A 22,941-nucleotide genomic window follows, 5' to 3' on the forward strand; every position below is an offset into this window, starting at 1 on the left:
CTGGACATGACGGATTGGATGGCGATGATGAGTGGATGAGGATGAGGATGATGATGACACGTCAGATTCAGCAGTAGTTTCATTGGCTCAAAGCGAAAGAACCGGGATACCATTTAAGATGAAATAAAAAAACGGATAAAGTCACGGCCGACGCCGCCACCGAGACTACCGGGGAGAAAACCAAATTTCCTTGCCTTGGGTGTGATAACAAAGCTTCCATCAGATATTCCCACATCATTTATTTATTCATTTACTTTTCCTCTCTTTACTCCCCTTTTGAAAGTCACTAACCCGATTCAGGTACCAGGTCCCTTTTCCGACAATGAACCTGAAACCTTTTTCCCTGCGTGCCAGTCTGCGGGTGGCAGTCTAGTAGCGGCAGTAGTGACATTATAGTCTTTTGCATTCTCGTCGCAAACAGCTAGACGCCATCCCGGCATTCTCTACAGTTCTGATTGCATATACTTCCGTGAACGACCGTTTCGTACGTACGCGTGGTACGCGCTGCTGTGTACCTAATGCATGGACAATGGACAATAACGAAAATGTGCTCACACAGAGACTGAGGTTGAAATCACGACCTCTCTCGTTCTCTATCAACCACAAGAGAATTACTTGCTAGATCACTCCCGCGTTTTTCTTGGCCTTCCCGGACGCCAGGGTTGCCTCTCTGAAGGATAATGGCCCTCTCCCGTTACCTCGCTAATCGTCGAGTCCTCCTTTTCATCCTGGTCATCACCGTCTTGGCCGTCTACAACACCACCTCACTCACCACTCACGCTCAGGTCGATTGGGCCAGATACCTCGTCAGAGACACCGCTTGGCCAGGTAACATCAGATTGACCCACGCCGATCTCGATGGGACCTTTCTCGAGACGCGTTCGTTCGACCTACCAAACCTTATCAGGGATAAAAGGGCGGAGCACGATGGAGAGCTGCAAGGACTGAAGATCGCTGTTTTAGAGCATGCTGGTTTCCATGAAGGTGAGTGTGGATGTGCTAATGGAGACGATGGATGGATACTGACGAGGCTGAACAGAGGTGGTGGGTGCAGTAATAAAGACGCTGGTGGACATAGGGGCAGATTTCACCTTGTATCGTGAGTATAATCTGCTTTCTTTTCCCGCGACCAAAGCACATCAGCTCAAGGACTTGTAGGGGATAATTTCCGTTGGGGCTACTTCGACGTCCTCCAAGCGGGTATGAACTACACCACATGGCCAACACCATTCTCGGACGGCACATATGCTGCTGCGGTCGCAGCTCACGAAATCGACATCACCATCCATATTTCATGCGACCATGCGTTCTGGAACTGGCCGAGAAACAAACCTGCCTACGAGGCCATGAAGGCCAACACGGACATGGAGGTGGTGTGCATGTTGCACGAGTTGGAGAATCTGAGTGACGATGAGAGGCGGAGCTGGGAGAAAGCAGCTGCGGAAGATCGGTTGACTTATCTCACCCTGAGCAAACACGTCAAGAGATATCTGCAACACGAGGTGTTGAAGTGGGCAGATAGGTTGAGAGATGTCAGATGGGGCAAAGTCCAGGTGGAGGAGTTCGTCCCGGTGAGCCCACACCTTTCTGTCCTGTATGTCTGGTCTTCTGATTTCTGACGAATTTTTTCAGCTTTTCCCAATTGATCCATCAGCTCTGCCAGATTCCGAAATTGTCAAAGTCGCTGAATACTTTCCCAAACGACCCGAACATATCCCTTCGCGTCTCGCTATTCTCGGTAACATCCAAACGTGGCGAAGAAACTACAACCCTATCATAAAAGACCTACACGATGCGATGCAAGGTGAATAACTGGCACGTCCCTTATTCTATCGACATAGCTGATTGTAGTTCCAATTGTAGTCGACCCTGCAGCTTGGGGATACCTCCCCCTCTCGTCCGAACCCAACGCTACATACGTTTCAGCCAACGACGCTGCCCGACCGCCTGTCACTGCTCACTTCATCGGATCTCTAGCGCCCACATCGAAACTTGAAATTCCCGACTCGATGCGAGATATGGTTTACATCCACTCGGGTTTGTCATACAGCGACTTCTACCGTCTGCTAGGTTCCATGTGAGTCGTGAAGTCAGTTTGTCGCAAGGCAGAGCTGATTTAGGAACGACAGGGATCTGGTTCTTCCAGCTTTCATTGGCTGGACATATCTCGAGAAAAAGCTGAGTTCGGCCATACCTGCCGGCGTCGTCAGTCGGGTGAGTGAACAACGGTATTCTCTATCACCAGCATTCTGCAACACTTCCCGAAAAGACGCTGACCATCGCCGTACAACAGGTTCCCATTCTCGGTTCTGAGTTGCTTCTGAACGCATACGAGTTCTTACGAGTTCCCGCATTACAAGTGGAGGCCGCGGGTCTCCGAGAGATCGAGTCAGTTCGACTGCTCAGAGAAGGTATCGATCCTTATGCCAGTCAATTCACCTCTTCCCCTCCACGACTTCTCCTACCCGGTATGGCAGGATCACAATGGCTCGGTGAGCTGGAAAACTACGCAGAAGATGCTGTCGATGGCAAGATGACGAGGGGAAACACCGTCACCAACCATGCGGGGACCAAGAAGGAATGGGACGAGTATCACGAGAGATTGTATGAAGGGAATGCGGAGATGATGACCGCTATGTTTGGTCGATTAGGCAAGAGAATCAGGGCGAGAAAGGGTCCGAGGAGGAAGCAGATTTTGCCATGATCCGAGTACACATACATTCAGTGGTGGACAGTGATGTTTCTGGTATCCTCTTAGATTTATATTGTTGGGCTTTTGGTGACTTTGATGCATTCTGGTGCTGTGCTTGTCAGTAGTGACACTTCGGAAGACTGTCGCTCAGAAGCTCCTCTCGAGGCTGATCTGCGGTTCTACGTCATTGTGGAGTTGGGATCTGGGATGCCCAGCTTTTCACACTGTCCTAAAATAACTCTGAATGGGGGAACCGAAGGGTCAAAACACATTTGAAGCCGGTGAGGTGACTTACTGATGAGGTTGCTCACCCAAAATGGGATGGAGCAAAGGGTAATTAACTTGGTTGATTTTTCAACCGAATGCGGAAAGGCGACTGCTCCCACGTGGATTGATCCGCCTCTTCGACATCCGGATCTGGACTTTGCGAGGTCTGGAGAGGCAGGGAGCTTGAATATGTTGACAAGTGGGACAGGATGCATGCATGTGTCATACTCGATGGACGTGCAGAGGGGACGAACGAGGTCATGTCGTGCAAGACATATGTATGGTTCTGCCTGCTGGACTTGAATGGTGCGATCTTGTCGACTTGATCATTCCAAAGGCCAACGTTCAACAGCGATAGCGCGGTTTCACAGCTATTGGATCTTGGATCTAAACTCTGAGACCCCTTCCTCCCATCAGCTCAACGTGGCCAACGACAATCGCGCACACACATCATAATTCAATCATCGTACTTCACCTCAGATCCTATGACCTCCAACTATCAAGTCTAAGTCGTGTGTGTGTCCAAATCTATAACGGAATCACCCACAGGGAGGGGCAGTCACGCGAATTCGCCATACCAGTGCCAGGGACGCGCCTCAAGTCCATGAGCTGAATTAACATCATCCTCGCCTCGATCACAGCACTACCCTCCCATCTATCTCCGTATTTCACTCCTTGCTCATCTCCTCGATACGTCCCTGCACCCGGATCCCCCTTTGCCTCTGACAACATATCTCCGTCTCGTACCCCTTCAGACCGACCTTATGGATTATAACAATCGCGATTACTCGTCATCCACTCGTCCACTGAGCAAAGTCGAACTCTCCCCAACCCCAACATCCCACTCCTCCGACTCGCTCCCCGCACTCTCAGCGCCTTCCTTCAGCCTCGCTCAATCCGAGAAAACGCCTCACCCTTCCAATCGGAGAAGATACGCTCATCCCATCACACCTTCACCGACAGCTTCGAACAGGATCGATTACACCGATAACACACCGTCAGGTCGAGTCAGTCCTTCCTCTTCTTCCTCTTCCACGCATCCACTTTCTGCCTTCTCGACCTCCTCTTCCTCCTCTCTTTCGTCCTTGAAGGGCTGGTTACCATCTTCCATCATGAGGGTATCACGGAACAACGCGAAACTCTACCTCAACCTCTCCATAGCGCTCAACCTCATCGTCCTTATCGTCCTCTTCCTGCCGAGTCAGAAGGCCCATGATCTCATAGGGGATAGCGCTTGGGCAAAAGTCCAAGAGTATGATTGGTTGAGAGGTACAGGGGGAGTGGGAGGAGGTCAGGCGGTCTTGGAGAATAGAAGAGTGGGATGTAGTCTGTGCGAAGTGGATCCGGAGCTATGTGTGGATATGGGGTAGGTTGGGTTCACTGCTTGCTTCTCGAAACGATTACTCGCGGACGATCGTTGATCGATGACTCTTTCTAGCGAGACTAACCTGAGGAAGGCAGTGGGATATTCCGGTGAGTCGACGGGAGCTTACAGTATCTGCATTGGGCCCTCACCTTCGTATACTTTCTGTTACTCCTCGCTCCATGCCGAGCTTGATTACCATAACGTTTGTCACTGTGGTGACGCGGAACGATGCTAACCAAGTCTGCAGGTTCAAACAACCGTCTAAGAAGGGTTCTTGCCAAGATGAGACGGGGGGAGCCGTTCACCGTAGGTGTGATTGGTGGTTCAGGTGTGTACATTTGCGCACAGCAGGGGTTTTATAGGACGTCTTAGCTGATAGCCACCTCCTTCCTATCCTTGTGCCCATACACTCATCGCCCTCCATCCCTCCTACAACATGCTGCTCTGCGACCCTGTCACATCCCGTTGTCTCTATAACTCTACGTTTGATGGATCTGACTCGGTGAACGCATCATCCTTGACTCCCACCGCATCCGACTCCTCCAAAATGAAGTCTCCAAGGGACATGGTCTCGACGCGGAAGACGGCGATAATCCCCATACGCCCAAAAACCTCAACCGTATTGTCTTCGATCATCTCAACACCTTGTTCCCTTCACCAAACGGAATTGTCACTGGCAAGAGCGGGAAAGATGAAGGGAAGAACTCGTTCATCAACGGTGCTCAGGGTGGAATGGGTAAGTGACCTGTCATACTGCTTATCATGCCAGAAAGGTACAACATGGCGTGGGGTAAGATAGCTGGATCTCATCCTGGGCATCATCTGAGGATGATCGTAGGAATTAGCGGCGAAGGGAGCGCACACCGAGGGGTTCAAGATGGGAACAAGAGTGTAGAGTATGGCTGGACACTGACACGTCTGCACCAATAGGTACCGATTACTTTTCCCTCTGCTTCAACGAACATATTCCAGAGGATGTTGATCTGGTGCTTATCGAACTGTCTATCAACGATGAAGTGTGAGTTATTTTGTCCTTACCTTCGTGCTCTTCTCGAGCATCCGCTCACGACCAAACAGGCTCATTCGAAATATGAACACCTATGAGCTGCTCATCCGCGGTCTGCTTGATCTGCCGAACAAACCAGCTGTCATGAACCTACAGTAAGTGTTGGCAGTGTATTGTACAATCAACGCATGTCAAACTTGTTGCCCTTTCACAGAGTCTTCGCGCTCATGTTCCAATACATCGCCAACGGTGGCGATTTGGTGAGTTTTCAGGTTGACATGGACGGACTGGTAACAATTGACTAATCCTATCACCTTCAGCACAACGGTGTCGCTCAATTCTATGATATACCCACCTTGTCCATACGAAACCCAATCCTCCCACAAATCATGCAGAACACCACGATGGTTAGACATCTGTTCCACAACAGAGTGAAGAAGATGGAGTGGACGGATCCCTTGGACGAGATTGATTTGAGGCATGTGAGTTGATCGCTTGGTCTTCCCCTAAGGTAGCCCTTATGCGCATCGCGAAAGACGGCCGGGGAGCAGAGTTCTTGAACGCTGATACTTTACATGTAGCTCTCATGGCAAGGTCATGAGTTAATGGGCAGGATCGGAAGCGCATACATCGACTCCCAACTTTGTGAAATGGAGCGGATCGAGGCGAGGTCGGATACCCAAGAGTCGCAAAATATCGATTCACTCTATCCGGTTGAGGACTTACCAAAAGTATGAGAAGACATGCGCCCTTGTGATGGATATCTTGAAGCTGACGTTTGGGACTTTACAGCTTCCCTTGATGCAAAAGTTCAACCCGACCAACTTCATGCCGCCTCTCAAACCTCAATGTTACTCTGCCAATGCTATCAGACATCCGCTTGTTCCTACAGAGCAGAAGGGATGGTGAGTATCCGGCGCCGCGATATTGTCATGGGTCATGGCGATTGACTGTGACGCTTTAGGAAACACTGGAACTGGAAGGAGAAGCACTATCTTGTGTCGGACGAACCGGGATCCAAGGTCAGCTTCAAGGTATCAACGACACTCGGCTCCGTTCAGCTGCACTATCTTCGGTCGTATCAATATAATCTGGGTTCGGCGAAATGTTGGATCGACAATGATACGGATAAAGCGATGAGATTGGATGGGTACTGGAAAGAGCCATATAACATTGGACGGTGAGTGGGATCGTCCGTGTGGGGTTGAGAAGATGGAGAGCGCAACTCTCAATACGTGCCGAAATACCGTGCGTGACAGGAAATACTGATACATTATTGTATGGTTTAGAGCCGCGACCATCAGAGATGATCTGAAACCAGGAGATCACATGTTACATTGCGAGTTGCTCAAGGAGACAGCCGATCCTACTGGTGGAAAGGAGTTTAGAATGATCTCTGTCATGAGGTGAGCAGTTCAACTATGGCCATGGTATCTGATAAGTCTTCGGAGCTGACTCGTCGTCATTATCGTAGTATCTAATTGCAAGAGGGGCAATAATCAGAGACTTCGATGTTATACATGTGAAGGAGAGTCAAGAGGCTAGAACATTCAAAGATCGCTTGCATTGAGATTTTACTTCTCGGGGGGATCAGTCGACACCATAAGCATAGAGTGTAAAAGCGGGGAGAGTCGGCGTATAGATTCATGTAAATACCGTAGTCTTGGTGCAATTTCATCAGCTTTATTATGCTTGGATCCAACTTCGTGTTCATTACCGGACTTGGCCCTTCGACGTTTAAATGGTCCTACTGCATTGTAGCGTTCTCGAACGCTCACCTTTGTTCGTCACACGTAGACTAGACTGGAACAGTTGCACTATCAGGTGTGGTGTCGATTCCTTTGCATGCACCAATTTGGCTGTTCTATTGTGCATTTCTACTACTCGAGTACATCCCTGTAGTGGGGTTGGGCCAAACGAAGGGTCGGATGGAGTGGATGATGATGAAGGGCGATTCAGGGGACAAGCATGGGATGAGACCAGGGAATACTGGTGAAAACGAAGAAACGCTTATCAATCTTCCCCACAACTACTGTGTAGATATTATAGGTTGGGGGTAGAGTCCTGACGGAGGCTAAGTTACTGTTGAAGACTGGTAGATAAGGGTGATGGTCGACATCGAGATGTATCTGATCTAACCCACTCGCTCACGTCGAGATCGAATTTACTCTTTGATTAATCGATTGATCATCTGTGTGAATCGCACTCTCACTCTGGCACGTCAAGATGGTTTTCGTGCTTCACGGTAATATCGAATCCCTGGTGAGTCACTGGGAGCGACCAGGGACAGCGTGAGATGGAAATCTCGGACATACAAAATTGATCCGATCTTGCCGTCAGTATACTCGGATCGTACTCGTTTGTGCGGCTGAGATGGGGATCATGGATACTCCTGGTAAGTGATATCAAGACCTCATACACGAGCGAGAGCCGAGCATTGGGTACTGATCGAGTCAAATCGGTCTGATTGCTTGATCCCCCTTACTCTCACTGATAATGATTATTCCAATCGACTGGAATCGCGCTTCATATATGACCCTATCTCATCCTGCTCTGGTGACATTTTGCGTGGACACATCACTGACTGACCTCACTTTTAGCCTTCGAATTCAGAGTCGTCGAATGGTCTCAGATCTTCGGGTCAGACGAATCGTTCGATTTCGATGCTAGTCCCTTGAAACGTGTCCCATGGTTCGAGGATACCGACAATGGGATCAAGCTCTACGAGTCCCGAAGTATCGCAAAGTGTGAGTGGGGTTTCTACAGTATCTCCAAGAGGAGTGGTCGACTTGTCGCGTGGTCTGTCTCTCTGCTCCAGAGCATTGCTGATGACAATACGCACGCAGACATGGCGATGAAGATTCGATCTCCGTTGATACCCGATTTATCAACGCCGGAAGCGTTTGCTTTGTTCGATAATGCGTGTTCCATCGAATTGGGCGATTTTCACCAGAACTGTTATCCGCTCTGTAGGCATCTGTTCATCAACCCGGTATTGTAAGTGGGGTTCTCTGGACAGCCTAATTCTTTTGATCGGCATCATATCGGATGACGGCTGCCTGGAAGTTATGAATCATTACATGCCTCACATTATACCCTAACCAAAAAGAAAAAACGGCTGATCATTCTGTCTCGCACGCGTGTCCCCGTACTGCAGCAACAACGTCCCGACCGATTCCCACATCTTGAGCTTTTTCATGACGACTTTCGAAAAGACATTACGACAATACGAGCGGATCCTGTCAACCCAAAAGTTCGTGGCCGGAGATCAGTTGACGATTGTTGATTTGTTCCACGTCCCATTCGGTTACATGGCTGCGCAGGTGAGTGTGGGTAGTCCATTGGAATGAAAATACAATCAAGCGTGATGGCGGATAGCGTCTGGTCCTTCCGTATCACTCTGGGAGAGAACAACGAAAGGTATGAGAAGAACTAAAGCTGATAACAAGCCGAATAATCGCTCGAACAGAGCGGAGGCAACCCAACTCTCGCAGCTGGAACAGAAGCCTTTCCCAACAGACTTGACGACTTTGTCCCAATCGCCCGTCCGCCGACCCCGTCATCTTCCGACGTACCACACCTTCCTCACGTGCAGAGGTGGTGGTCAACCCTCACTTCTCTCCCAAGCTTCAAGCGCATCAATGCAGAGTTTGAGCAGAGTATTGTGGCGAGGTTGCAAAAGCGAAAGTAGAAACTACCTCATCGAAACAGCAACCCCCAGCTAGAGAGGGTCTGAGGAACAAGGTGAGGTAGTATCGTCGTATATTGCACAATAAATTCTATTGGATGCATTGAGTCGCAAGGGAACACCTAGCAACCGAACATCCCAGCGCTGTCCGAGAAAAGATGACACTAAATGAGGTAGAACGGAGCACAGATACTGTGAGATAAAATGAAAATTCCTTGATGTATACGTGACGGTGTCATCCCCTCCACTTCTATATTCCTTTCCACTTGCTCACTCAATACTTGCTCCTGATAATCCGCCTGATCTGATCAGTGACGACGGTAGCAGTGACGTGGATATCGTTCCTGTTAATTCCTCTTGGTCCGGGACAGCCTCGACCGGGACATTCCTCCGGGATACAGAAGCTAAGGAAGACGAACGTTGGTATATGTACACAGCCGACTATCGGTCTTGCTTACCTAGTCTCGTGCACGAGATAGTGCTGAACGCCAGCAGCGATAGCAAGAGGACTGTAATCGGTCTAACAGAGGACGATGAGGGTGAGCTATAGCTTCGCGCCAACTGCAAATCTCACTCACAACTGTACATTCTGCAGGTTGCAGCTCAAAGACCGAGGCGCCAGGGTTCATCCATAAAGTATGAGTCAAACCGTTACCGTGCACCGAGACAAGGATCTGTGCGTAGTATGGGCCTTGTCAGTCTTGTCGCACTAGCGGCCCGTTGCGTCACGCCCAACTCACATCGACAGTCGAAATCTTGGCAACTTGGTCTTCAAAGGGGATAGCAGAGCTGAACGCCTCGATGGTGATCTCTGCTAGGCCTTCTTCTCCCAGTCTCTCAATCTCCCTGACCAAGGCTGCATGATCCTCCGGAACCAATTCTCGACCACTCCCTTGTCTTTCAAGATACATGACTTTCGGTTTCGATCCTCTTCGGAGGTTGACAGGTCCAGAGTAACCTGCCAAAACTCTAGATCGCAAGTTGACGAGCCAGTCGAGAGAGACGGGCAGACGAAGGGCGTCACCCCAGGGTTTCCAGCCGTGCGATGGTCCATTGTGACCTCCTCGTCGATCGGCGATCACAGCAAGGGGGATCCTGTAAATCCTCTTAGACTCGGCTCGTGCTTGCCATGTCGATTTGCTCTCAATGTTGACACCAGGACTGGATGGATTGGTATCAGCGATGTTCAAATCGATGTTGGAGCGAAGGAATGTGGACGACACCACTCACAAGAACTTTTGAGTGAACCATTTGTTCGCCCCAGGTGTATCTTCCCACCAAGTGGCTCCGTTGGCTCCAGGAGGGGCTTCGGCCCTGTGCCATTGCTTTGTGAATGCGATGACTTTGAAATTTGGAAGAGTGAGACCTGTTCGCCAAGCGTAATTTGACCACACACGCCACGCGCCCAGGAATGTCTCGCCGATCCAGTGATAATCTAAGAAGAGCAGCGCGGAAGTCAGCAGACAGCATTGTGTTGTGCAAGACGAACCACTCACAATGGGAAACGACTGTTGAGGCAGAACGATTCTGCGGTCAGTGGAAACCTGACATAGGTGACGTCTCATGCTCACAATTATCATCATTGTTAATCATCTGACCTCGTTTCATCAGCTAATCTTCGCAGATTGAGAGATCGTTGAAACCTCACCATAGGACTATCTAACTCTACTGCCCTGCTGAACATGTCCACAGCATCATCGAGACTGATCGTACTTCCCAGCTGTCCATTTTCCGTGACTTCTGGACTGACAGCAGGGTTTCTGATAGCGTAGACCTTCATCTCCTCGTGACCTTCCTTGGGGATTCGGGTGTCGACATGCATATTGACGATCTGGTCGTAAGGTCGTGGGATGTGCCATGGTTGATCGGTGACGAAGATGTAAGAGTAGTTGTACCAGTATCTGCGGGAAGTGAGCAGGAAAGTAATGACCAGACGTCAGCTAAATAGCTCCGTTGCAAACGGGACTTGGAAGGGACGATACCGATTGCAAGGGAAGGTGTGGAGATGGGAGCAGAAGTTGCAAAATGAGAAGCAAGGGACTAGGAGAGGGCCGACTACACTTACAAGTTCTCGACGACTGTATATCCAGGGGCATAATTGACAATCTTCGAGGTCTTCAATCCCAGAAACTTGTCCGTTGAAGGATCCGTCGATCTGATCCCATTCCCTCTCGTATTTCCATCCCCACCATTCCACACTGTGCCTCCTCCCGGTGTCAGACTATCTGGGAAGAAGGGGATATGACCCAGTCCCAGTGGACCCAGGATGAAATAGAGACCGAGAGCTGCTGCTGCGTATGCAGTGTATAACCGAGGTGCGGCTCTCATCGATGATGGTGTGAAGACTGCCATCGATCTGAAGCACGGGAAGTCAGTCAAATCGTCGTCTCTATTTCCGTAACGAATCATGAATGACGATTCGTTTTGACTGCTAGATCGTTCAGACAGGATATTCTCCTACTCGCTGGAGGCGTCGCGCGGGATCTTGATCACAACCAGTCTTGACAAGCACTCACCACTAGTATGTACGACAGTAGATCTCGTCCTCCGATTCTCACGCACACACGACCGAACCTTCACAAGCTGTATGTAAGGCAGAGAGGGATTGTCGTCGTTTCTATCGCCAGGCGCGTCGATCTCTCCCAGCTTCACAGATTCTCCAAGCGGTCTGTTCGTCAGGTGAATGAATGTGGAATCGGAACAGTGATTGTCTTCGTGGTCAAACGTCTAAAATCGACACTAATACTACTACACCAGAGTGGAGTAAGTACAACACACTTCTGTCGCGTTGAGGTCTTCCCCCTCCCAGAGGGCAAATAGGAATGAATACAGGGTAGCAAAATAGGACTTATCCCACCCACGCGACAGGTTTTGAACCTTATTTGCCTTCTGTTAACAAAGACAACAACCAATTGCCCGACTCGTCCTCTGGCTGCTCCTCTAACTTTTATTCGATCAGATCGGAAAGATAACGATAAGGATATCCCTACTTTCAACGCTCGGACCCACTTTCGCAGATCAACTGTAGTTCGTTCCTCAATACACATGATCAGAGCCACTAGTAGTTGCATACTGCATATACATGTTGAATGTAACCTCTTCCTACAAATGTCATCCAGATCGTAACGATTCTTATTTTTCCCCTCTAATGGTGGAACTGTTCAGGTTGTTCATCAGCTCAGCTCTCGAAATATCTAATGATACTCTCTGCTCTTCCGTACTCACCAATCTCAAGTTGGTGTGGCAGAAGACCAGGTCGTTCTCATCCGCGGCCTTGATGCATTCAGCATCCATTATACTTCCGCTCGGCGCCGCGAGATAAGTGGCACCACTTCGCTTGGCCCTGTGGACGTTGTCGGGGAAGGGGAAGAACGCGTCGGAAGCACAAGCGACACCCTTGAGCTCTGCCATGTGTGACGTTTTCTCCTCCTTCGTCAATGGCTCGGGGACAGAGTCGAACATGCTCTCCCATTGGGCTCGCTCACCACCCTCAGCCTCGAACGCCTGACCGGTGACGAACAGGTCGATGGCGTTGGCCTTGTCCGCTCGCTTGGTACCCTTCTTGAAGGGGAGGGCGAGGACACGAGGGTGGTGTCGCAACCACCAGTTGTCGGCCTTGTCACCGGCTAACCGGGTGCAGTGGATTCGTGATTGTTGGCCGGCGCCGAGACCTATGACGGTACCATTCAGGGCGTAGCAGACAGAGTTGGATTGGGTGTATTTGAGAGCGAGAGTGGAGACAATGAGATCGATGACGGCAGACTTGGGAAGCTGTGAGGGTGTGTGTCAGCCGGTTCTTCTCTCATGTACAGATCAGACGCGCTCACATCCTTGTTCTTGGTCACAACATTTTGGAACAAGCTCTCGTCAATTTTTATGTCATTTCGTTTTTGTTGCAAAGAGATACCGTAGACTTGTCTGGTCTCGATCTCAGCAGGAACGTAGTTGGGGTCCATCTGCGAGCGGCTTTGTCAGCGACCGATACCATACTACCAAAGGGGATGATGTACCTTAAGAACACAATACTTTCCGCCCTTCTTTTTCTTCAAGATCTCGAGAGCCTCAGGCTCGTATCCAGGAGCGATGACACCGTCGGAGACTTCTCGAGAAATGATCTTGGCGGTGGGAGTGTCGACAGTATGGGAGAGAGCGATGAAGTCACCGAAGGAGGACATTCGGTCGGCACCTAATTCGTCATCAGAAAAGCGTGTCTCGAAGATACATAAAGCTCAGCTCACCTCGGGCTCGAGCATAAGCACAAGCAAGAGGAGAGAGATCCTTCAGGTCCTCGACCCCGAACACCTTGGCAGCTCGCTCGTCCAAAGGAAGACCAACAGCAGCACCGGCAGGAGAGACGTGCTTGAAAGAGGCAGCGGCGGGGAGATCGAGGGCGGCGGCAAGCTCCTTGACGAGAGCCCAAGAGTTGAGAGCGTCAAGGAGGTTGATGTAACCAGGAGAACCAGAGAGGGCTGTGGAATGAGATCGTTAGCTGGTACCGATGTCCTTTCGTGCCGATAGCCAGACGATGCTCACTAGTGATGGGCATCTCTCCCTTCTCGACAAAGGCCTGAGCGGGCTTCTGATGAGGGTTGGCACCGTATCTCAACTGTAATCTTTGGTAGCCAACGCCAGCGCCAGCCTTGAAATCATCCTCAGCTCCGGGAGTGGCGTAAACCTTTCGGAAGTAATCACTGATCGCCTCGTCGTAGCTCTTGGTGTCCTCGAACGCCTTGAGAGCCAAACCTCTCCTTGTCTCCTCTGTCACTGAGCCCTTCGCCTTGAGCTCGGCGATGATGGTCTCGTAGTCGGATGGCGAAGAGATGATGGACACACGACCGTGGTTCTTGGCAGCGGCACGGAGAAGGGTGACACCTCCAATGTCGATCTCCTCGATGGCGCCGGCGAGAGTACAGTCCGGCTTGGAGGTCTGGAGAACGAAAGGGTAGAGGTTGCAGACGACGAGAGTGATGGGAGAGATGGAGTTCGTGGAGAGGTCGGCAAGGTCGGAAGGGATATCCCGCGAGAGTATACCTGGAGATCGAGGGAGAGTACCGTTAGCATGTTGAGAGCGAGTAGTTGAGTCCAGCGGTCTCACCTCCGTGAACTGCAGGATGAAGGGTCTTGACACGACCACCCAACATCTCCGGAGCCTTGGTGATGCTCGAGACGTCCCTGCATGGATGGTATCAGAAGCGTAATCCAGTATCCTTTCAGATACACTCGTAGGCACTCACTCGATCTCCAAGCCAGCCTCACGGATCATCTTGGCGGTACCACCACTTCCCAAGAGCCTGAAGCCGAGCTCTTTGAGCCCCTTGGCGAAGGGAAGAAGACCGGTCTTGTCATAGACGGAGAGAAGAGCTGAGGGTCATGCATGCCAGTCAGTCTTCGTGTGATCCCAAATGACCGGTGTCACTCACCAATGGGAGCTTCTGATGACATTTGGAATTGTGTCACTGTTTTATATTGTATGTTGTCGTCACTTTGATCACTCTTCTCAGAAATTTCAGAGCCAAAAAAAAGGATCAAAACGACCGCGGTCCCGGATTGTGGGGGGGAGTGAAAACGGGTGATAAGGAAACCACCGTACAAGCTTATCTGATAATCTATGCCACGTCATAGGGTGGTCTGGAAGCCTTGTTTTTCTCGTTATCTTCCACTACGTGACAGATTCCAGACAGGCGATCTGGTAACATCACGGTATCGAGGTGGCGTCCACGTCGCACGTCGAGAGAAGCAGATGATGCAAGAACTTCCTGAACTTACCTATCCACTGGTCGGGACCTGGCAGACCGTCTCATATTTGATCACTTCAGTACTTGGAATCAGACACCGCAGCCTGCCATACAGTTCCTCAGGATTGGTGACCTCTGGTGGATGGATGTTTCTCTCACTGTACAATCACTACTAGCTCATCCGCAGTCTGGCGCTGGGATGCGTCTGAATGATCATTGCCCAAAACAGTTATTCATTGACACTTGTGATTGCCGAGTACAACACCGAGGAAGACATCACTCGAATGCCCTTGGCCATCTTGGCGACAGATCTTGTCACACGATTCGCCAAGATCGTTTCCATATACTGATGCATTGAAAATGAATTGACTGTCTGAGTCATGCAAACGAGCAGTATCATTCGAGTGATGACGCCTGATCTGATTCCGATCAGGTGAAGAAGAGATCCGACAATCCCAAGATTTGATGTGGCGTATAACTCGCTCTCGTGAATTGACCATTTCGGGTTTCCTGCTGTCTGTCCCGTCAACCAGCGCCACACTCGGATTGGGCTCGGCGATGCGTCCACATGCGTCCCATCCGATCATGCGTTGTCAATGATGATGGTGATGATGATGTCAAATATCATGATGACGATGATGGCGGTGGCGGCTTCTGTAAGTTACCAGACGCTCCGCGGTAGTTCAAGACATAAGGCACCCTCTCTCTCGGCGGTACTTTGCACACGTTCTGCTTCATGGAGAACCGGTAGCAGTCAGTGAGAAGGCGACGAGAGCGATGAACAGTGATGATGAGATCGCCTGAAGGAAGCAAACAAAAGAAAACAAAAAGTTGACCGGATCCGGTGGCGTTTGATCTATTATCAGCCATCTGTCTCACTTGTCGGAATGTGATGGTAATAAACCTTGTACGAAATTCCGACCCGTCCGGTGTTCAATCCAATCACTCTCCCCTCTCTAGGTAGACGCTCCTCAGTCGCCGTGCAATAAAACGCTCAATAATAATGGTTGGGCTGTCTTACCACACGTGTGATGGCGTCTGAAGCCACATCTTATCGATATTCAACCGCGGGGCTGACGCGTTCGACGAACAAAGGTTCCATAACCAGCCATTTTTAAGGTTTGAAGCTTAATCCCTCGACCTGCCGCATCCAGTCGCCTGTCGGTTTGCGAGATCCGCTTCACAGATGGTGAAGTCCGATCACCGATAGACATTGGGAGTCTGGTAGTAGTCCTGCGGCTGATGTGCTGTTCATTTCGGTGGGATCGACCTGCAAAGGGATGAAGATGGTCATCGTCGTCATAAATATGATGACTATCTTGGTATTAATGAATAGGGCTTTCGACTGGTAAACTAACAGTTAGCGTTCAACACAAATGGGGATCAGATGTTTGGCCGAATGAAACTAGAGTGGTCGGAAAACAAGCTAATCCGAGTCGAGACGGTCAGGCGGTGGTGGTGGTGGTGCTCTACACGTTCAAAAACTCTCCATTGAAAGAGCTCATCGCAGCGGATTCGCGGGGTCTAGGCACCCCTCCACCTCGCTGAGCATGACTGCGGTGCATCCGCTCAGGATCCAAAGCAACGGAATGGTCTGCTTTGGAGGTTCCTTGGGATTTTCAGCAGTACGAGCCGAGACCCGAGCCGACAGGTTCCAGAAGGCAACAGTCTCGTAGGTAGAGAGGAGGTAGTCAGTCAGCGGCGCGTCCGATGGTGTTCAGGGGCTCTCTCGCTCTGCTTAACGTAACCCGTCGATCGACTGTGTCTGAGATCAAATCTCCACCGACCGCCGCAAACAGACATTTCATCTTTAACTTTGTTTTTTCAAGCTTGCAGATTGACCTCATCATCTTTCGATTGTCTCTCTTTTCATTCTATTTTCTGTCGTTTTCCTTCATTCTGTGTCGTCTCGAATCTCGTGTGTCTCTGAACGCACAAAGCACACCACATTCCTTTGGCTTGGTCTTTGCTCCCTTCGCCCTCACGCTCTCTTGATTCGTTACACCCGATTGAAAACAACGACGAGATCCTACGGACCCAGGTGGTACCGAATCTCTCGATCGCTTATTTTGGTTGTCGGTTCCCCTTTACATCTGGTGAAACCTGGCCGATCCAGTTTCTGATAGGGATATATATAATACTCATCCTCTATTCCCCCCGCCTCTCATTCCGATCTTTAGATTTCATCTGGCAAGCAGCATCTGGCATCTGCTCAGACACACACAAGGCATATACACTCGCCACTTTCAACTTTACTTCGTCAAGACATATCAATTTCCATTCTTTCAGCACGTATTCGACACTATTAAATCTCACCATCGGAGCTAGACGACTCCTAGGTTAGTGCCGCATCGGACCCTCGCCACTGCTTTATCTGACATTTCTTCATTCTCTAGAGTGAAGCAGAGCAAGATGCTCGTCCAAACTTTCTACTTCCTCGCCACTCTCGCCCTTTCGGCGTTCGTCAAAGCGCAAGATGACGCCTGGCATCTCGACTACATCTATGTTCTCACCAATGAGGAGCTCGATCCCATCGTCTCTCCCAATCAGCAGTCTTCGCACATGCACAAGATCATTGGTGGTTCCAGGATGGCCGCGTACTACAACTACAACGACTACGTTGGAGCGTCTTGTTCTTCTCTGAGAATTCAGGCGGACAAGTCCAACTACTGGATGCCTAGTAAGCTCACTCTTCAAGCATCACTCGGACATGCACGCTGACAGCACCGGTCAGACCTGTATATCACCAACGGAGACGGTGGTACATTCGTTCCCGTGCCTGCGCACGTTCGATTCTACTACTTCCTCGGCCGAAATTCACCTTATCAGCCTGTCAGCCCGTTCCCCAAAGGTCTTCGAATCCTTACCGGGAACCCGTTCAACAAGTCACCGACAAACGTTGCCACATTCACATGTCAGGTCAACCAGGATTTCTCAAACTCGCTAGTTGCCAACAGTTTCAACTTCAACCGAGATTGTCCCTGGGGTATGAAGACCGAGTTGTACTTCCCACCTTGTTGGGACGGTGTCAACTTGTACAAGTCGGACGGCTCTCACATGGCTTGGCCCGATAATGGTGTTCGTGACGGATCGTGTCCTTGGGACCATCCCGTCCGAGTTCCCGCCATTCAGCTCGAGTACACTTGGGCGACTTCCAACTACAACCCTGGTCAGGCCCTTGCTGGAAACCTGGCCTGGGCCAACGGTGACACTACTGGTTATGGTGTTCACGGTGATTTCGTCATGGGTTGGACCGAAGGAGTGCTTGACGTCGCTTTGAACGACACAAGATGTACTAATTTGGGCATGGCTATGTGAGTCACCTCGTTTTGCTTCCTCATTACTTTGTGGGCGTGCTGACAAGCTGTCTTTAGTCCTATGACCGATTGTCCTTCGTTGAACCAGTATTCGGACGACAACAAAGCCCGAGCTTGTACGCCCGAAAAGGGAACTCTCCAAGAGCCCACTGGTAACGCCGACTTGACCCCTATCCCTAGACTCCCCGGTTGTAATCCTCTGTGGGGAGCTTCCGGCTCTAAGCCTGGCTGTAACCCTGCAGTGGCCGGCCTCGACGTCTCTGCTTTCACCGGCACCGACGGCCCTTACATCGCTTCTGCGGACGATCGAAAGGACTATGTCTACCCGACCGACCCCGGATGGCACAACGTTGGATGTATGAAGGAGGCTACCGCCATCACCGGCGGTGTCTCTTACACCGACTCGGCCATGACCGTCGAGTCCTGTACCGCCACCTGTCTCGCCAGCGGTTATCACTTCGCCGCCACCGGTCAGATCGGTGCTTGGAACTGTGTTTGCGGTACCGCAATGAACCCCAACGCTGGTGTTTACCCCGGCATGTGTACCACAAAATGTCCTGGTAACTCAACAGAAGACTGTGGAGGATCATACATCTTTAACGTCTGGTACGCTCCCAACGGAACGATCCCCGATGAGACAACACTTTCGGATGGTTCTCAATACGTCGGTTGTTACAACAACCCTTCTACCGCTTCTAACGGTTTGCTCGGTCAAGCGACTTACAACTTCCAGTCTCAATCTATGACCACTGAGACCTGTATCGCCGCCTGTGGACATCTCAACACCAATTGGGCTTTGACCACTTCGGCCAAATGGTGTTACTGCGGTAACAACTGGAATTTCGGTTCGGGCGCTCTTGTCCCTTCATCATACTGTACCGTCAAATGTACCGGTAACGCGTCCGAAGCATGTGGTGATTACTACCGATCATCAGTTTACAATATCACCACTGCTGTCATCGCCAACTCAAGCGTCTACCACCCGCCAGGATGGCAAGGTTGTTACCAGGATTTGAACGGTCATCTCGCTTTGACCAACAACTCATGGACCTCCAACACGATGACACCTTTAGAGTGTATCAACGGTTGTTCCGAACTTGGCTACACATACGCTGGTGTCGAAGCCGGTAAGACATGTTACTGTGGATCCCAAGTCGCTTCCAGTACCACTCGACTCCCCACCAGTCAATGCAGTGTCGCCTGTGTCGGTAACTCCACCGCCGTCTGTGGTGGTAGCGCTGCCTTGGATCTTTACACCATGGCAGCCGCCACTCGTACACCTGCGACGCAACAGGCATCGCATCCCTCCGGCTACCTCGGTTGCTTCCTTGACTCTGGATCCAATATCGCTTTCAACAACTACTACTCGTATACCATCAACCCCATGTCTGTCAGCATCTGTAAACAGTCATGTGGTGAAATGGGATACGCTTATGCTGGTGTTGAGAATGGTAACCAATGTCGATGTGGTAACAACTATCCCAAGACGACTCAATACGTCGCCAGTCTTTACTGCAACAAGCAATGTTCCGGAAACTCTTCGCAGACGTGTGGTGCCGGTGGTTACATCGAGGCTTATACTCTTGCCAATACTACGGCCGCCGTCGCCATGCCCGGTATATCCGCCGTAGATTACATCGGTTGTTACGACAACTCGAATCGAGGTCTCACCAACTATTCGTACTACTCCAACTCGATGACGGTCGAGGTCTGTCGAACTGCCTGTTCGCAATTGGGTTACAGTCTCGCCAGTGTTTACCTTTCCAAGTACTGCGGCTGTGGTAACGCTTGGACCGGTTCTCAAAGCAAACTCCCTGCCAGCGCTTGTCAGACATACGGTTGTGGTGGTAACGGTACCGAGTGGTGTGGTGGTTCGTCTCAAGCCGCCCTTTACAATGCGTCCGAACCATCATCAGTCGCTGTCACAAAACCTGACGGTTGGCTCTCTTGTTGGACCGATTCTTCGTCATCTCGTACGCTCCAGGGTTACTCTTACAACGCCAGTCCCATGTCGGCCAACGCCTGTAAGATCTCTTGTTCTCAACAAGGTTTTGCATACGCCGGTACCGAATCTGGAAACCAATGTTTCTGTGGTAACGCTATCGCTGGTGGTGAGAAGGCACCCACTTCCGCCTGTAGCTACGCCTGTAACGGTAACGCCAACCAGACTTGTGGTGCGTCCGGATACATGGACCTTTACAACGCCACCGGTGCCAGCGCCAACAACGGTATTCCCGGATACTCTGGTTGTTTCACCGACGACGGTATGTTGGGTGGGCCCTCGTATGTCAGTGATTTCATGTCGGTCGACACCTGTACCCAATGGTGCTACGCTCAGAAGCAGACCTTTGCCGGTATCCGAGCTGGTAACCAATGTAAATGTGGTACTGCCTCGCCGGGACTCGCCACCACCACTTCTGCATGCGCCAACCCTTGTTCCGGTAACTCGACCCAGAATTGTGGTACTTCCACGACCATTGCCGTTTACAACCTGGCTAACACCGGTCTCAAGTCCGGAGACTTGCCCATGGTTCCCGACAGTACTGGCTACGTCGGTTGTTACCATGAGGGCTCTACACGATTGATGCCGAACTACTACTTCTCTTCGTCCTCCATGACCAACTCGTTGTGTATTGCCAATTGTAAATCACTTGGTTACGCCTTCGCCGGTACCGAGTACGGTGGTCAATGTTTCTGTGCTCCTAAACCAGATGCCTCTTCAGGTGGTTACAAGCAGCAGACCGCGGACTGTAACACCAACTGTCAGGGAGGTGCCGGTAAATGCGGTGGTGGCAACTTGCTTTCCATCTACTCTACTGGAGCTGCCAACACTACTACTCCCGGCGGCGCGTCGTCGTCGCAGATCGAGGGACTCAAGGGCTGTTACCAGCTCGGCACTTTCGCTCAAGCACCTCCATTGACCTACTACGGTGGATTCATGACTGCCGATCTTTGTCGACGATCTTGTCGAAACGGTGGCTACTCGATTGCCGGTCTCACCAACGGAAACACCTGTATCTGTGGTAACAACCCCACATACGGTGCCGCCAACGCTCCTGCCACCTGTAACGCTGCTTGTGCTGGTAACAGCACTCAGACTTGTGGTGGTCAGTTCTCAGCCGCTCTATCCATCTACGACACGACCGGTGCTGGATCGCAGGTGCCTTCAGGCTTCCAACCCAACTACGTCGGTTGTATCAACGATGCTTCGACTCGTGTCTTGCCCAACTACTCGTTCACCAACAACGGTATGACCAGTGACATGTGTAGGAAGGTCTGCATCGCTGCCAACTACAACAACTACGGTACCGAAGCGAGCAGTCAATGTTGGTGCGGTACCAACAAGGTCGTCTCCGGTTTGCTCCCTGACTCTCAGTGTTCTAGCAACTGTGCGGGTTCTGCTGCCGAGAAGTGTGGTGCCGGCGGTAAGCTGTCTTACTACAGCATCGCCAATGCTGTTACGACACCCAACGCGACTGCTGCGGGTGGTGCTTCCGCTTCCAGGTCAGCCAGCGCTTCCGCTTCCGCTTCTGTCAACGCCACCGCTAGCGCAATATCGAGACCTGCTTCATCCGTCTCCGTCGCTCCATCTGTCGCGTCATCGGTCTCAAGGCCCGCATCGGCTTCGTCTGCTCCAGTCGTGTCCAGCTCTTCCAGGGCTGCGGTATCGTCTTCGAGCTCTAGAGCCGCCAGTGTTGTCACTGCGCCTTCGACATCTACCGCTAGACCCAGTACCGTCACTGCACCTGTGACATCTTCTGTCCGACCTAGTTCTAGTTCTGCCGCTGCGGTAACGTCATCTTCCGTTTCCAGAGCTGCCAGCTCGGCTGCCGCTGCTTCGTCCTCTTCATCGAGGGCAGCAGCCAGTGGCGCGTCGTCTCCCGGCGTCGGGCAGATCGCTACCAGTGGTGCGGCCAGTGTGAGCGCTCCTAGATCTTCTGGATCTCCTTCCGTTGTCACCGCTGCTTCCACCGCTCCGACTTCGTCATCGAGAGTTGCGACTGTGACTGTCACTTCCACCAGCAGCTCGCGACCGCCTGCCTCGACTGTCACCTCTAGCTCGGCTGTTAGGTCCAGCGCGGTGACGTCCAGCACGACGACTTCCACCGCGGCGATCCCCACTGGTACTTCGCTCGGATGTTTCGTCGGATCTGCGACATCGTTCAACTCGGCCGTCATGACGGGTCACGACAACTTGACGCCGTCGATGTGTCAGATCTGGTGTAACGCCAACTACTACACCTACTCTGGTCTCTCGCAAGGTAACACTTGTGGATGTTCCAACTCGATCGAGGGTCTTCAGTCAGCCGCCGCAGGTATCTGTGGCGCCAACTGTTCTGGTGATTCCAGCCAGAAATGCGGCGGAACGGTCGTCGCCAATTCGTACTCTGTCTACAGGGCTGTGGCTGCCACTCGACCTGCGAAGCGATTCGACTCGAGCTCAGCATCTCAAGCGCGAAGAGATAGAGAAGGACGACGAGCAGCGACCATCCATGTTCCTAGGACCGAGAGGGATTCGACCGTCGGCGTCGGATCAAAGCGAAGAGGAGGAAGAGGTATCTTCGCGCATTGGTAAAAAAGACGAGGTGTTTCCGTTTCCGATCTTCGATGAAGAGACTGTCCTGTTCGGCACAGCTGAGCAGAGTCGATCAGGGCCGGTTGTCTCGATCGAATGATCATCCTTTGTTTCCATGTATAATTTAGATTAGTAAAGATTCTTCCTCTTGACGAAAAAGGATGGGGTTTGTGGATCAGCATTCATTATTTGCATATATTCAGTCGGCTAGGATCCCAAGGATGAACAATTGTATTCTCTCACCGTTCTGTTTGGACCGAGTAACACATACACGAACAAGAGTTACAGCACTCA

At 51.1% G+C, this 22,941-nt stretch overlaps 6 protein-coding genes across 6 annotated transcripts; 4 read left to right on the forward strand and 2 right to left on the reverse strand.

The window, feature by feature from the left end:
- Nucleotides 1-680: 680 nt before the first annotated feature.
- IAR55_004232 (uncharacterized protein) lies at nucleotides 681-2,704 on the forward strand (the record flags this gene model as incomplete). The annotated part of the gene is made up of 7 exons (XM_066947332.1): nucleotides 681-984; nucleotides 1,040-1,099; nucleotides 1,159-1,571; nucleotides 1,633-1,804; nucleotides 1,864-2,077; nucleotides 2,130-2,214; nucleotides 2,294-2,704. 7 exons carry the CDS (start codon nucleotides 681-683, stop codon nucleotides 2,702-2,704), a joined length of 1,659 nt encoding a protein of 552 aa, XP_066801746.1.
- Nucleotides 2,705-3,723: 1,019 nt separating this feature from the next.
- IAR55_004233 (uncharacterized protein) lies at nucleotides 3,724-6,741 on the forward strand (the record flags this gene model as incomplete). The annotated part of the gene is made up of 12 exons (XM_066947333.1): nucleotides 3,724-4,325; nucleotides 4,398-4,432; nucleotides 4,573-4,653; nucleotides 4,879-5,061; nucleotides 5,256-5,343; nucleotides 5,403-5,486; nucleotides 5,546-5,591; nucleotides 5,652-5,813; nucleotides 5,913-6,062; nucleotides 6,124-6,236; nucleotides 6,296-6,511; nucleotides 6,621-6,741. The coding sequence occupies 12 exons, from the start codon at nucleotides 3,724-3,726 to the stop codon at nucleotides 6,739-6,741; spliced, it is 1,881 nt and encodes a 626-aa protein (XP_066801747.1).
- An 816-nt stretch (nucleotides 6,742-7,557) lies between these two features.
- Nucleotides 7,558-9,022, forward strand: IAR55_004234 (uncharacterized protein; the record flags this gene model as incomplete). The annotated part of the gene is made up of 6 exons (XM_066947334.1): nucleotides 7,558-7,593; nucleotides 7,672-7,726; nucleotides 7,932-8,078; nucleotides 8,178-8,328; nucleotides 8,489-8,654; nucleotides 8,801-9,022. The coding sequence occupies 6 exons, from the start codon at nucleotides 7,558-7,560 to the stop codon at nucleotides 9,020-9,022; spliced, it is 777 nt and encodes a 258-aa protein (XP_066801748.1).
- Nucleotides 9,023-9,293: 271 nt separating this feature from the next.
- Nucleotides 9,294-11,371, reverse strand: IAR55_004235 (uncharacterized protein; the record flags this gene model as incomplete). The annotated part of the gene is made up of 9 exons (XM_066947335.1): nucleotides 9,294-9,423; nucleotides 9,478-9,539; nucleotides 9,598-9,693; nucleotides 9,760-10,180; nucleotides 10,250-10,454; nucleotides 10,516-10,527; nucleotides 10,591-10,612; nucleotides 10,668-10,920; nucleotides 11,085-11,371. 9 exons carry the CDS (start codon nucleotides 11,369-11,371, stop codon nucleotides 9,294-9,296), a joined length of 1,488 nt encoding a protein of 495 aa, XP_066801749.1.
- Nucleotides 11,372-12,164: 793 nt separating this feature from the next.
- On the reverse strand, nucleotides 12,165-14,461 carry IAR55_004236 (phosphoribosylaminoimidazolecarboxamide formyltransferase/IMP cyclohydrolase; the record flags this gene model as incomplete). The annotated part of the gene is made up of 9 exons (XM_066947336.1): nucleotides 12,165-12,176; nucleotides 12,245-12,790; nucleotides 12,847-12,975; nucleotides 13,030-13,205; nucleotides 13,258-13,488; nucleotides 13,553-14,050; nucleotides 14,115-14,191; nucleotides 14,254-14,380; nucleotides 14,440-14,461. 9 exons carry the CDS (start codon nucleotides 14,459-14,461, stop codon nucleotides 12,165-12,167), a joined length of 1,818 nt encoding a protein of 605 aa, XP_066801750.1.
- Nucleotides 14,462-17,166: 2,705 nt separating this feature from the next.
- Nucleotides 17,167-22,647, forward strand: IAR55_004237 (uncharacterized protein; the record flags this gene model as incomplete). The annotated part of the gene is made up of 3 exons (XM_066947337.1): nucleotides 17,167-17,434; nucleotides 17,489-18,068; nucleotides 18,129-22,647. 3 exons carry the CDS (start codon nucleotides 17,167-17,169, stop codon nucleotides 22,645-22,647), a joined length of 5,367 nt encoding a protein of 1,788 aa, XP_066801751.1.
- Nucleotides 22,648-22,941: the final 294 nt, after the last annotated feature.

This window comes from Kwoniella newhampshirensis, chromosome 8 (assembly GCF_039105145.1).
Source record: "Kwoniella newhampshirensis strain CBS 13917 chromosome 8, whole genome shotgun sequence".
NCBI lineage: Eukaryota > Fungi > Basidiomycota > Tremellomycetes > Tremellales > Cryptococcaceae > Kwoniella > Kwoniella newhampshirensis.